This window comes from Strix uralensis, chromosome 1, assembly GCF_047716275.1.
Source record: "Strix uralensis isolate ZFMK-TIS-50842 chromosome 1, bStrUra1, whole genome shotgun sequence".
Taxonomy (NCBI): domain Eukaryota; kingdom Metazoa; phylum Chordata; class Aves; order Strigiformes; family Strigidae; genus Strix; species Strix uralensis.
The window spans coordinates 107,663,303-107,677,568 of record NC_133972.1 but is presented as its reverse complement, the minus strand read 5'-3'; the positions used below and the strand labels follow the sequence as shown (position 1 = coordinate 107,677,568).

The 14,266-nt window shown below is 38.4% G+C and overlaps 1 protein-coding gene across 4 annotated transcripts in view; it reads left to right on the top strand.

The window, feature by feature from the left end:
- MSANTD3 (Myb/SANT DNA binding domain containing 3) overlaps nt 1-14,266 on the top strand; it is a 15,661-nt gene extending 1,395 nt beyond the window's left edge. For 3 of the 4 annotated variants that reach the window (XM_074876500.1, XM_074876490.1, XM_074876480.1), the window contains exons 2-3: nt 5,113-5,558; nt 6,896-14,266. In XM_074876500.1, the coding sequence (XP_074732601.1) occupies nt 5,144-5,558; nt 6,896-7,305 (825 nt within the window). In that variant the 5' untranslated portion in view covers nt 5,113-5,143 and the 3' untranslated portion in view covers nt 7,306-14,266. The remainder of the gene's footprint in view (nt 1-5,112; nt 5,559-6,895) is intronic. The other variant, XM_074876509.1, reaches the window with a different exon arrangement.

Genomic DNA, 14,266 nt, shown 5'->3' with positions numbered 1-14,266 from the left:
TTCAAGTCTCGGGGTAGACAGGGTCAGGCCTGGAACACTCTGATGGAAGCTCTGTGAGGAAAACCAAACATTTGAGGAAGAAGGATACTGTTTGCTGCTAGTTCTGTCATTCAAATGAAATATAAACCTGTTGTGACTAGTTTGGGTCATTGCATTTCCATGCCTTTCTTTCACCCTTAAAGACTGGCTGAAAAGGGCAGAATTATGATTGATTTCCAATGTTGTTAATTACTCACTATGCTTAAAGCTTCATCGGCAATTTAAATTGGATAAATAAATTTTCTTTTTTTCAATCCTTAACTATTTCTGGTAGTAATCCTGTTGGCATTGATAAAGGAATTCCATTTTCACACCATAAGTGACCACTGTTTGCTAGCAAACTATTTTCTTTGGATTTCATTAGTGTAACCTTAACATTGGGGTTAGGTCTTCCACCATAACCTCCTATTTGCATTTTCTTATGCCTAAAAAAATATTTCAGGGACTGAAAATGCTCAGACGTGCCAATCTGAAGTGATTTTTTTTTTTTAATGCATTTCTTTGCAGCTGGCTTCATGAAGTTTGGGTGTATGTTTAGGTGTATACAAGCAAAATAATATATATATACACATATTTATGAACATATGTGCACTTCTTCACTCGTGTAATTTTTTTTTCAAGATAATCTTCCAGCAGATCACAGCATATCCCTTATAGTCTTTAGAAGAAGAATGCCACACAACATTTCAAAGTAAAAATGAGGAGCTGAGAGATATTTTTGTTATTTTAAAGCAATAAAGGTTTGTGTGAGAGATAAGTACTTAGGACACTGATTTGTTTTAAGGCAAGCTGTGAACTGAGCCATGCCAGGAGAAGATATTTAGGATAAAGTAATTCCTTACTGCATATGTCTTAGAGCCTGGGCACCTGTAAGAGTGGGAGAAACCTCCATTCTTTGTTTCTTAGAATTTATTGTGCAATGGTCCTCATGTGCCTACACATTCCCAAATCAATCCTGTTTACTGTATGTGCTATACACAGTAGACCGCTTCTGATGTGCGGAGTAACGACTTTACAACCAGTAAGATTATAAAGAAGGTATGTTTATTCAGCGCTGGGTGCACGGGGGATCGCTCCTCCACAAGCATGCACCCCTTGGAGCAAAAAGCGGCTCCTTTCTATAGCGTAAAGCGTTTACATATTCATTATAATTCCGAGAATAGGGAGAGATATTACAATTAGTTTTGAGAAATCATTAACATAAATCCCGCCCCAAGTCCCTCTCCGTTGCGCCTGCACAGTGGCTCCTGGTGGTCTTGGGCGGGGGTCTTCATGATGAAGATTGAAGATGCCTCCTCTTCCTCTCATGACTTTTCACCCAGCTAGGTCTTCTTCTCCATTGGTCACCATGACTTCAGCATTTCCATAGTCATGACAACTCAGCATTCATTGAGTCCCCATTCCTTATCTTGGGACTCAGTAGTTGCAGCTCCTTCCTTATCTCAAGAGCCCATCCTGCTGAGAGCCCACCCTGCTGTAACTCATCCTTTTATTGCATCTTCCTGCCTGTCCAGCATCCCTCTTAGATGTCCTGCATCCTTTTTGTTAAGGTTCCTCACTTCACTTCCATTTCAGTACAGATTCCAACATGCTAAATGCCCATCCTGGGCATATGTCCTGGAAGGATCTTGTAGCCTCGAAATGGAAATTGTTTGGGTTTGTGAGAGTCCTTTCTCATGTTCCGCAGAGAAGCCAGTGGGCTGCCAGAAGGTGGTTGATATGCATAAGGGAAACAGGTGTATGTAAATATATGGTGGTGTTTTGCTGCAACTTCTCAGTATTCAAAGTTCTCTGACATCTCTGAGTGCTTTTTATTTACCTAATTGAAAATGGGCTTTAATTCATTGAAGCAAGCAGGCTAAGCATGTAAGAGCTTGAAAAGAATCTTCAAGAACTCTTTTCTTCTGTGTAGTAAGTGCATTAAATCGCTCTCACCAGTTCTTGAGTTCTTTTATGCATCCTAAATCATCATCCTGACTTTTTCATGGAAAGGATAAAAGTATAGTGTGTATGTGTAGGAAAAAATAGTTAGGAATGTGTATGGGGGAAGGGAAGACTAATATATTGTATTCTTCTCGGAGTAGGACCTACATTTCCATTCTTAAATGTACAGTATTTGAGCTTATGGCTGGGGATCTCAGATGCTACCCCAGTAAAAATAATAGCAATAAATGATAGTGTGGTATGAAAGCGATACTTAAGGGTTTGTTGTGGCTCCATCCATGAAAGATGAGCTTTTACCCTAGTACATAGGTTGTTAATATATATGAAGTCATATTTAGCACCTGGAATCCAGAAGTCCCAGTATCATTGTTTAACTTTTTGAACATAGTCTCCAAAGTTCTTGCAAATCCATTGTTTGTCTCATTAAAGGGATTTTCTACACACAGACATGTCATGATTTTTGGTCTGAGATTCTCACACCTTTTCAAAGCTAGAAGTAAGATTTACATGTATCATCAGAAGAGAGAATCAGCCATCTCTGATCACATGGAGTCTCTGATCCTGGTTTTTCAGGGTCATGAGCTATTGAACCTTATGACTTGCTAGTGGTACTGCTTTTCATTCTGTGCCTTGGTGAAACTAAGGCTAAGACAGATTGAAGCATCAATATTTAGTCCCAAGAATTTCATTTCAGCAGCTGTCCAAAGCAGCTCAATGGTTTGGAATGGTACAATAAGTACCTATGTAAAATAGATTAGTAATAGAGTCCATTTCACTATAGGTCTCTTAATTTATATATTTTGAGAGCTGTTTCATGGAGCAAAGTTGCCGGTTTTTTGTATCTCTTTGTTAGGATGTCAATTTCATGACTTTTTGCTTATTCTTTTAATTTATTTTTTATTTAAGGAACTTCTGAACCAGGTGTTCTCTTCTGTATATTAGACCTAGGCGTTATAATGATTGGTATGTGATACTTTCAAGTTTGTTTACATACACTTAGTTTGTTATGTGGGATTATAGGTATTTAAGAATTCCTGTCACCACCATGTGGGGTGACTAAGTTTTTACAGAGAGTAATAAATAACTTGGTATAGAGTGATGGAGGAAGTGCTGGATCAGGGAACTGTCTTCCTTATGCTCAGCCACCCAGCTCTCTTCCTCCTTCCACCTTTTTCTTTCTTGCAAAATAAACAAGCTGTTCTGCAAGCAGTAGAATCAACAAAGTCTGGTTTCCAATGGATCTTTCCCTTTGTCCGCTAAATCCTGTCTGCTGTAGAAACTCCAGCTCTCCCATGTCTTCATGACACCGGCATTTGGTAAGAGACAGAACTGTGACTAGCCAGGAACCACACAGGTGTCGGCTGTCCGGTCAGTACATGCCTGGTGATTACCCAGATGAGCAGTCACAGAGAGTACGAACTGAGTGTTGCCTCTTTTCAGCAGGGATACAACTGGCCTACTGCTACTGACTTAACATACTTAACTTTGACTATTACTTATTTCTATTCACTTTGTTTCAGTTTTGCTATTCTAGGTTTTGTTCTACTGCCTCCTCTATTCTTCAACTCCCTTGTTTTGCTGGGTTTTGCCATATCTCATGGGCTACTTGAGAAAGCTCCTGTTCTTATGCCAGAGTTGGGTTCTCATTTTGATATTAGCTTGTCTGTTAGCTTTCTTTGTAAATATAAGTAGTTACTTTCACTGAAAGAGGTGAGAATAACTAAATATTAAGTCGTTTCAAGGAAAGGAATTACAAGGATGGTATGAAGAGAGTGCTGGTGCAGTAAAGTTAAGGAAAAAGATGTTGAAAACAGGAAATCTGTGCTGATATCTATTGCATTTTCAAGTAATGTTATGAAGGAAGTAGTGGAAACAATGGGCAAAATACTAGAAAATTTGTTTTGGGAGAGTCCTAGACTGTTAGAAATACGAACCAATTATCTTATTAGATATGTTCCATCTCAGTTTTATGATTAAAACCAGAAGACATGTGAGCTAAGAGCATCATTCTCCCCTTTTTCTACTTAATTATCCGGAAGTTTCTGCCCAAAATGTAAAAGTAATTGGGGTTACACAGTAGTAGTGGGAAGGAATAGGGAAAGAAGGGTGGAAAGATAAAAGAAAAAACAGCATCTTGCAGCACAATCGTGTGTCGATAATTCAAGGAAACACTACTTTATTCTTTTGTGTGTGTGTGGCTAAGAATTCCCTGGTATCAGCTACCCTTTTCTTATTGACTATGTAAGTCCTAGGCTTGAGAAGAGAGGCAGTTGTTAACATCGTGTAAGTATATAGCAGTGGCCATATTGAGTGAGGCCAAAACTCTTTTTAGCCTGGTCATTCGCTTCCGAGAGTGACCAGCAGTGCAAGCGTGAAGAAAAGTGCTACACACACAGTCAACAGTAAAGGGCGAAGGACTTGTACCTTCTGAGTGGTTAGCTTCCATAATTAATTCATGTCTTCTTGCAACCCTTTCCTCTTCTCAGTATTGTAATACTGGTCAGGATCCTGCTGCCTATTGGATGTCAGTCAAGGAGGGGTGAGCATCGGATACAACCAAACTGACAGAAGTCTTTGAAAATATTACTATCTTTTCTCATACAACTTTCCAATATTGTAGAGAGAAGGGAGAAGTTAGTTATACGCAGTCAGCAAGGGCAGAAGAGGGTCTTTTGTGTGCCAAAGGAAACCCAAACCTGCTGAAGGTGGCTTTAGACTTAAACCTGAAGCCGTCAAGGGCTGGATTTCAGAACTTGTTCCACAGTTCAGGGCTTTGAAAACTCTCTGGGTGTAACAAAGTCCAATAATTAGGAAAACAAGTTATTACGTAAATTGAATACTGAGTATTTTGTATCAAGACAACTTGTAACAAAGAAGCTTCTCCTCATGATGGTATACATCTGTAACTGTGTAGCCACTGAAGTGGCAATAGGAAACAGCGTATAATTATACTATATCCTACCTGAATGTTTCATGATGTACTCTAGAACTACTCACAAACTATTCTAGAAAATTGTGTTAGAATCAGAAGCTATTCTTAGCAGTTACTTGCTGAAACAGAGTTTCTTGATACTGTAACCGGTTCTAATTTGTGTTTGTTTTTTTTTTCTTTCAACATTGTTTTCATAGGATTTTTGGCGTCTTGGAGAAACAGTAGAAAATGCAAAACGAAATAATAAAGCCTGCTAAATACTTCTCAGAAGTGGAGAAGAGTGTGCTGCTTGCATTAGTTGAAAAATACAAATACGTGCTTGAATGTAAAAAAAGTGATGCAAGAACTATTGCTCTGAAACAACGTACCTGGCAAGCACTAGCTCATGAATATAATTCACAGCCCAGTGTATCACTGCGAGACTTCAAACAGTTAAAAAAATGCTGGGAAAATATCAAGGCACGGACAAAAAAGATAATGGCACATGAAAGGCGGGAGAAGGTAAAAAGAAGTATTAGTCCACTTATAAATGCTCACATCATAGGGAAAGAGAAGATTGCCAGCATAATGCCTGAGCAAATGTACTTTTTGCAGAGCCCACCAGAAGAAGATTCTGAATATCAGCCTGATGCTTCTAGTCAAGGTATAAATGTTACTGTAATGATGCAAGTAGTATTGTTTTGTATGTGATTTTGGCAGTGATTCTCTTTCAGCAGTCTAAATCTCTCCACTTAGCTGTGACTGCTGGTTATAGAAAAGTAATTTCAGAGCTATGATATTACAAGACTCTGTGTATTTCCCTAGGCCCCCAGGAGTTAAACTGAGATTTTACTCAATTTTTTTTCATCAGTTTTTGACATATCTGCTACTCTGTGGTAAGCATCACATTAGCTCTCATGCTGGCTTTCCAGAGAACTGTCCCAAGGATATTTTGATCCTTTATAAACCATCATTTTGCTGGGAAAAGGTTGTCTGAGCATTTAAAAAAAAAAAAAAAAAAAAAAAAAAGCCACCAGCAACAAATTGATACATAATTGTCTGCTGCAAGAGTTCCCTGTAGGTCTTTCCTCCTTTGTTTTCAAGGAGTAAAAAGAGGATGTAGAGCCATTTTTCACACTGCAGTCCACACTGGAGAATGGCCTTTCTGAAAAAGTTCAGCACTACATTCTTCTTTGTTTGGCAAGCATACACAGAAGAAATAATCCAAAACCAGAAGGAAGGGTGGCTACAGCGGTTTCTTGCAAACTGTAGTATGTCAGGATCGTACATAGAAGACTGTACTTGCTCAAAAGACAACAGTAACTACATTGTTAGATAACATTCTTACAATGTCTCTTTCATAATGGTTTTTACCAGAAGTAGTCATCAGGATTTGTAAAGGAATGTATTTTGAGACCCTTATTTGCAGTGGTAACTGTTTTATTCCATGAGTAGTTTCTTTTATTTCAGAAGAATTGCTAGAACTCTGACAAAGTCAGAATAATGTAATTTTTTCCTGAGAATATATAGCACTGCATTTACAACATTCAGTGGTGATAAGGAAGGAATAAGTAGTCTTCTTCCTAGAATTCCCTCAGTCTTTTGGTATTAATGTTGATGCAGCTCTTCACCTGACACTCAGGTCTTTCATAAAAATACTGCAAGTCACATACGGATTTGGCTTAAACTGCTGCATTAAGGTTCAGCTCCAGGCTCAGCCACCTAAAATTAGGTGTCCACTTTTAAATGTCTGCATTCACTTTAGTATTCTGAGCTTCCATTATAGCCATGGAGGTCTAGCAACAGAGCCCAAAGTGGTTCATTTCAGACCATTATCTCCTTAGTATTCTGTAACAGAACTGCATTATGTAGTGGCTCCTGTACTACGGTACTGAAGCGTGAGGTTTAGATGATACACCAATAACTATATTATCACAAGTTGATGTTTCTTGAGGGAGAAGAAGGGAATGCTATAATACTTTTTCCTTTTATGTTTTGCAGAGTCATTTGTTGTCTCAAATAGAGAACTTTGTGATGAAGAGAAAGAACTGGTACATTTCCCAGTATGTGAAGGTACCTCCCAACCTGAGCCTTCGTGTTCTGATGTCAGAATAGCAGCAGATAAGAACTACAGAAGTAAAGCATCTCAGGAAAGTGCTCTGAAAAAGATGCATGAGGAAGAACATCATCAGCAAATGTCAATTTTGCAACTGCAGTTAATCCAAATGAATGAAGTTCATGTGGCAAAAATACAGCAAATAGAAAGAGAATGTGAGATGGCTGAAGAAGAACACAGGATAAAAATGGAAGTCCTAAATAAAAAGAAAATGTATTGGGAGAGAAAACTGCAGACCATCACAAAAGAATGGCCTGTATCATCCTTTAACAGACCCTTTCCTAATTCACCGTAGACCATAAAGGGGCAGAGAGTCAGTCTGAGCACATTTATGAGTAACGTGCACTGGAAAGAGGGTTTTTTAATGTGAATGTACAGTAACGGGATAGGTGCCTGGCTTATAGTGAACACACTTTGACTCTTAATGTTTAGGGTAACAGTGGTAGAGTTCACCAAGGGGAAAACTGTATTGTTCATTTGTAGGTAGTTCTGATTTTATTTAACTCTCAGACATGCACAGTGTTCTAAAATGTGAACATATTTTCCTCTCTCAGAATACCCTAACATCCTTTTGAAATTTAAGGTACTCTGGGTATTCTTACATTGGGTGTTCTTAGGAAAACTTTACAGCTTTAAACATCAAGTTATAGTGTTTATTTCTATCTCCTCCTATCTACCATTTCCCAAATGAAGGCAAGGGTTGGAGTTGCTCTCTGAAATTGAGACAAAAGGTGATTGATAGGTATTGGTTGGATTGTTATGCTGGGACTTAGGAAAAAAACCTCGTCTCTAGTTAATATAGTTCATAACTTATTCTTCATAGAAGATGTGATAATGAAGGAAGTAGCAAAAGGACCACTGTAGTAAGTGAGCCCTTTGCTTATGAAGAATTATATTTTCCAGCTGGCTGGCTGATTGAGAGAATGATTGTGAACTGGTCCTCCAGTAGTTTGATCCTTGACCCTTAAGGAGTTGGAAAGAAGGTGACTTCTTCCTCAAAAGCCATTGTGCTTGTCCTTTCTTTTCCAGGCCCATCCTGTATTCAAGTAGAATACTGAAATATGAGGGTCACATGCTGCTGCCAGTGCTATGTGCTGTTCACCTGGAGTCATTCTGAGCGGAAGAGCTTTTTAACAATTCATAAAGTTCTTAAAATGTCATGAGCCAGCCAGTCCATTGGCAAAGTCTCCCTCTATTTCCCTTTGCAATACTTGATAGCATAGCAGCTAGCCTGAGTATTTCGACCTCTCCCTAGCTAGAATAAAAGACTAAGACTCTCTTTTCCTTCATGTAGGGTGGGAAGCAGTTCAAGGGAATCATTCCCATCTTGGACCACTGTTCTGTTTTGTTCTGTCCTGTGTGTTACAGTGGTGTGTTTCTTGCTTTTGCTGTCAGTGAGGGGTGACAGACATGATTTGTATGAAAGCATTCACATGAAGGTCCCCACAGAGGTGATGGGGGAGGGAGGGAGGTGGTCCAGAATAGTAGATGGTAAGAAAGCACAAATAAAGATAATCCTTCCCCAGGCAATTATTTAGTCTAGGGGGACAAGGGTTAAGAAAATGTGAAATACAGAACTCCGCAAAGATTCATAAGAACTTCTGATGTGTGAAAAGCTGTTTTACAGGGAGGGGTATAACTGTCATTTGAAGCAGTGAGAAAAATGAGCAAAATCATACACTTCCGTTGAAAAAACTGAGTATCCTATTATTCAATAAAGTGTTTTCAGATCGTGATTTGTGAGGGCTAGTCCATACAGTGAGCAACATACTCAGATTGAGTATGTTATAAAACTACATTCCCAGTCACACTCCTATCTCTTCCTTGGATGTTCCTTCTGGTGGAGTGAGTTTATTTTGGTTTTGTTTTGGGGTTTTTTTGTATGTTTCTTTTTCTTGAACTGGTTTTCCTGCTGGTGATTCATCTTTGTGAGCGCTGCCATTATCAACCACAGTACTCACTGTGGTTAACGCTGTGGTACGTGCATTGCTCCCTTCAACATGCTAACACCAGTAGTCGCAATGGGAGTGATTTAGTACAACTTATATGACAGAGAAAAAAAAATTGCAGAGCTGCTGCAAGATGAAAAAAATAGGCCATGTATGAAATCTGAGGATAGATCTTTTTGACAACAAACTCAGTTTTCTTATAAATTGGCTGTATGAACGAAGCACAGGACTTCCAGAGAAGGATATCGTTATGGACACTATTTTTCTGCTGAATGGAAACACTATTGGAAGGTATAATAACAGCAGAGACAAAAGAAATAAGTAAACAGGAGCAAGGACCTTTTTATTCTGAGGTTGCATTCTGTGGTCTGAAAGATGAGTCAGTTATTTGAGTGGTTATGACGATTGTTCAGGCACTATCCAGAAAAAAGAATAGGAAAGACATTTGTCTTACCCAGTGACGGGATTCCTTCCACACTGCCTCTAAGTGAAAGAAATTTGAAACTATGATATTGAAACCATGTATGTTAAAGGTGTCAAAAGGTGATGAATGGAGACAATTTCAGCACTGTGAAGAGAGCAAGAACAGAGAGACAATCGAGGTCTAGATAGCCCTGTGAGAAGGTATGAAGTAGTCCAGGGAGAATCTCATAATTTTGACTCCTGAAAGTTATACCATTGCTCATGAAATATTGTTTTATTTTTATATTAAAAAATAATTTAAAATATGCATGTTTTCAGACTGTACTAAGTAGGCAATGCCTTGCATTTTGGTATATATTCTTATTCCGAGACCAAAAGTTACAGTTCTTTGGCTGAACAATAGACCCTTTTAATTTAGCTTGTATTTAAAAGAAAGAAGATTACAGGAGAAAAATTAGAAAGAGCCAACATGAAGGTATGAAAGAAAGAATGATCAGTACCTGCACAGAGGAAGAATGGGAATGTCACACCTAACACAAATGTTAGAAGATGCTTTTGTGGTACAGGTAATAGATGGCTTACTGGTGACACAGGCTTTTACTTTCCCATCTGTGGTTAACTGTTGGTTGCTGTACGGTTGGGCGATAGACACAGAAAAATGTAAAAGATCAACAAGATCAAGTAATTGTCTCCCTGCCAGCCTTTGGCTTCCCCATCTAAAGGCTTTATAAAGCTATTGGTGTGGTGGAGTTTAAATGACTCGAGAAATGTGGCTTTTACCTTTTTTTTTTTTTTTTTTTTTTTTTTTTTCAGTTACTTTCTCTGGTGTTAGGGTTTATCTTCTCTTTTGTTTGACTTTTCCTATATGTAATATAGCCATCTCAGACAATATGTCCATTTGTTCCTCTCCCTTTTTTCTAGATTATATCATTCAAATACTTTCACATAATTGTGTTTTCCTGTTAACCATTTGGCCAAGCTATATAGGCATTTTCCCAAGGTTTTTCCATAGATAAAATACAGCAGTATTTTAAAAAGAACATGCCTGTTCTTCTCTGGATTTGTTATACAAGTTGTTGGCAAGAATGAACTTAAAATATAGACTGGTCAAAATGATCCCTGCTTAACTCCATAAGAAAAAATACCAGACATGGATTGGCCATTGTTCTCAGCTTCTGTGTTCTTATGAAGAGAAACTATGACCTTCTAGGCAAGGTGTGGTAATTTCCCTTATGCTCCCCAAAATGACACAAGCCTGGCTCCAAGTGCTGTCTCTCCTTGGAGACCATCTAACTTGTTATGTGATATAACCTTTTTTATTTGTTGATTTTTTTTTCTCCTGTATTCCTTCCTTATGTCTGTGTTGCCCTTCAGTTTTTTTAACTAGCAATATGAGCAGGGGATTTCATCCAGAGCTATGTGTTTAGCTCTTTCCTTTCTCTTGCCCAGATTGCCTGTATCACAACATTTGAGCATGAAATGGGTGCTCCGCAGTCATCATCTTCCCCTTCCACAGAAAGCATGGTCTTTCCTGCACAGCTGCCCATACATTCTGGATTCTGCGCACAGTCTAGGAAAGAGAGGATTTTGAAGAGAGGTTAGTATAGAGAAAGGGCTGTATAGGGAAGAGCACTTTCTCCATTCCAGGTCCATGTAATTCTGGGAGAACAGTTTGCGACTACAAAGTCATTCATCTTTCTAGGTAGTAGAAGAGTCTCAGTGGAAGATTTTCACAGATATTTCCTCAAATTGAGGCTCTTACTGTGATAAAGAAATAATCCAGCCTGCCATCTATTATACTACATCTTTGGACACCACGGCTGCTCTATCACAGGAGCAAGGGATCTTGCTGCTGGCCACAAATCGTTTCTGTGATGCTCCTTCCTACACCGCAGAGGTGTGTTTAGCTAGGGCTGAAAGACACAGCCCACCTGGCCAGCCGCTGCTCAGAGAAGCACTCCTTGTGTGTGGCTGTGCTCAGCTCGGACCGCAGGGCTGAAATAGTCCCCTTGCAGTCCTGTGACCAGAGAAAGGAAGGGTGGCTTGGGGCTACCCTTTTCTGAGTTATACCACATCTAGTGCAGCTGAGGATGTTGCCCTGGATTTTGTTTACTGATTCTGTATCTTTGTTTCCAATACCTAATTTTAGCAGTCTCCCAAGGATTTCTATGATCACATAAGTGTTTTTCAAAGATCTTTTGCAGATTTTTTTGTTTTGTGCGTGTTTTTTTTTTTTTTTTCTGGTTATAGTTACAGTGGCTTTTACAATGTGTCCTCTTCCTTCTTCCTCACTTGCGTTATAATGCTTCCAATTTCATTCTGAATCTCTATGGTCACAGTCTGTACAACCCCATATCTGTGCAGTATCATATATTCAGGTATTTTTCTCACATTGACATTGAAACAATAAACCTCTACACTTTTACATATTGTTACTTTGGGGGTAGGGAAATTATATGTAAATGTTAAAATAACATTTAATTGTATCTTTTTCCAGGCAAGTAAAGTCCCTCACAAGTAGTCCTGTGATTTCATATTTTGAGCTAGCTTGTTCCAAGCTATTTTTGTAAGACCATTGCATCTTAGTGGTTTTAACAAGATAATTGGCTGTCTTTTTGCATTATTTTTCTGTTTCTTCTTAAAACAGCTGACTGTAAACTCACACATCATCACTCTTCCTGAACTTTGTCTCTAGTTAGATATTCAAAAACGTTTCTGTGCAAATTGAGTACTAATGTGTACTAAAATTAATACATTTAGGCTAATAAAATAAACCATGTAACAAGATGATAGGATAGTATGCAGCAACTGTTAATATCATTTAAAAAACATTACAGAGGTCAGCTCTGTACGTTTGATAAAAAGAAAGAAAACAATTTGTTGCCATCTAGAAGAAGAGGATAATAATATCTTTCTACAGTGAAAGCAAGCAGTGATCTCTGTTTCCATATCACAGATTAACTTTTGTGCTGCTCAATTACAAGGGACTTTCTTCTTAGATATCTTTTAATTTTTTTTAAACTTTTATTCTCTTACATGTAAAGAAGGTGCACATAGAAATGTGGGCAGATTTCTGGGCCTAAAACAAGAGCAATAAAGTAGAAAAGTACTAGCTGTGACTTTGAACATTTTACTATTCTGGTGGTGAAGGGATTAGGCGTCCCACAACATCATCAGTCATGTTAATAACACTGAACAAATTAAAAACTTGCAAAGGTTAAAAAAAAAAAGGGCTGATATGGTTTTCAGAGTGAGTCAGAAGTGAAGACAGCTCTTAGCTGTCCCAAGAGGTGACACTGTCACGTATGTCAAACAATTCCACTGTATGGTTTTCACCTTCCCTGATTACTCTTTCCTTTGAGGCCTTGGACACCTCTATCATACCGTTCGCAGCTCCAAGTGCCTGACAATAGAAAAAGTAACCACGTCAAGTAGGAATCCTGCCAGAGGTATTAGACCTCACTCTTGACTAAACTGAAACTGGACAATTTTCTGAGACTGCATTATCCAGACACACATGATATGCACCGCAGAAAGGCACATGAAATCCATCCAGCACGTAGTCTACCAAATGGCATAGGCTATACAGCAAGGAAAAGGAAAAGGTTGTCTATGCATGGCTGTGGGTTATAAAACTGTTATATTAATGAGGGCTTGTGGATGCATCTCATTGGATGGTCAACCTCTTTAACGTAAGAATCAAGAAGTATTTTTGCCAGATCTTCTAATTCATCCTAGTCTAGATTTCCCAATCTGTCAAAACAGCCACAGGACAAAGAAAAAAACGGGGGGTGGGGAAAAAGTCAAAATAGCTAGAAACAATCTGTTGTCTTCTTGATGAAGAGCTGGCTAGATAAAAAGCTACACTATATATATACATTTAGGAAATAATTCTCTAAGGTAACAGAAATAAAGCAAGATAGATTTTTAGACCTTTCCTATTTAATTTATGTGGAGTTTTTTTAAATGTTGACTGAGATTGTTTGTTTTCCTTTTGTTATTCAGGCCAGCTGCAGAATAGTTGTGTGCTTCAGTTTCTGACCAAATGTTAGAGCACCTCATTAATCAAATTTGTTTGGCAAGAGAGTAGAAGTAGGTTTGTATTCAGCACAACTTGAGATTGATTGTATTCCACAGGGCTTCAGATATTTCTTCTCAGATATAAGAGGCTGTTCTTGGACAGCCCTGAATCTGAAACTGGCATTATACACCAATTTAGTAGTAATCTACTATTTATATGGCACTAACGAGGTGACACATAAACTGCTCAAGCTCTGTCCATTATTTGGTCATGTACAAATCCCTTCCATTTTCTTAGAATTATGTACTAAGCCACAAATGGACCAGCTGAATCATCCGTATAAATTCCTGCCATGCATTCTGTATCACAGTATAATGCAGGGAAAAAAAACCTCCTGCTTCTGTTTAATTGTGGAGTTTTGAAATTTTGACCTGTTACGCTCACTGAAACTTTGTTAAAAATTGTTTTGTTCTATTAGACACCTATGTGTTCCCACAGAACCATCAACCCAATGAACCACATGGCTTTATAACTTTTGAATACCAGGCCTATGGACTGTACGAAGTCTGAACTGACACACACATGATAAATTCCATTTATCTGAAAAAGATCTTGTAAATGCTTTCACATACTGAGACTCTGAAAAGCACAAATTAGGGAGGTGACTGGATGGATTTGGTATTTAAACCAGGGCAGAAATTCTGGCAGGCTGGGAGCTATCAGTGCTGACCTAATAGAGAGGTTCAGCCTCTGCTTATGGAACAATAATGTCCAATCTAAATACTGCCTTACCTCCAACTTTCTGTCTAAAATGAGGTGTAATGAGAAGTCCTTGCCAAATAAAACAACATTAGTTTTCAAAA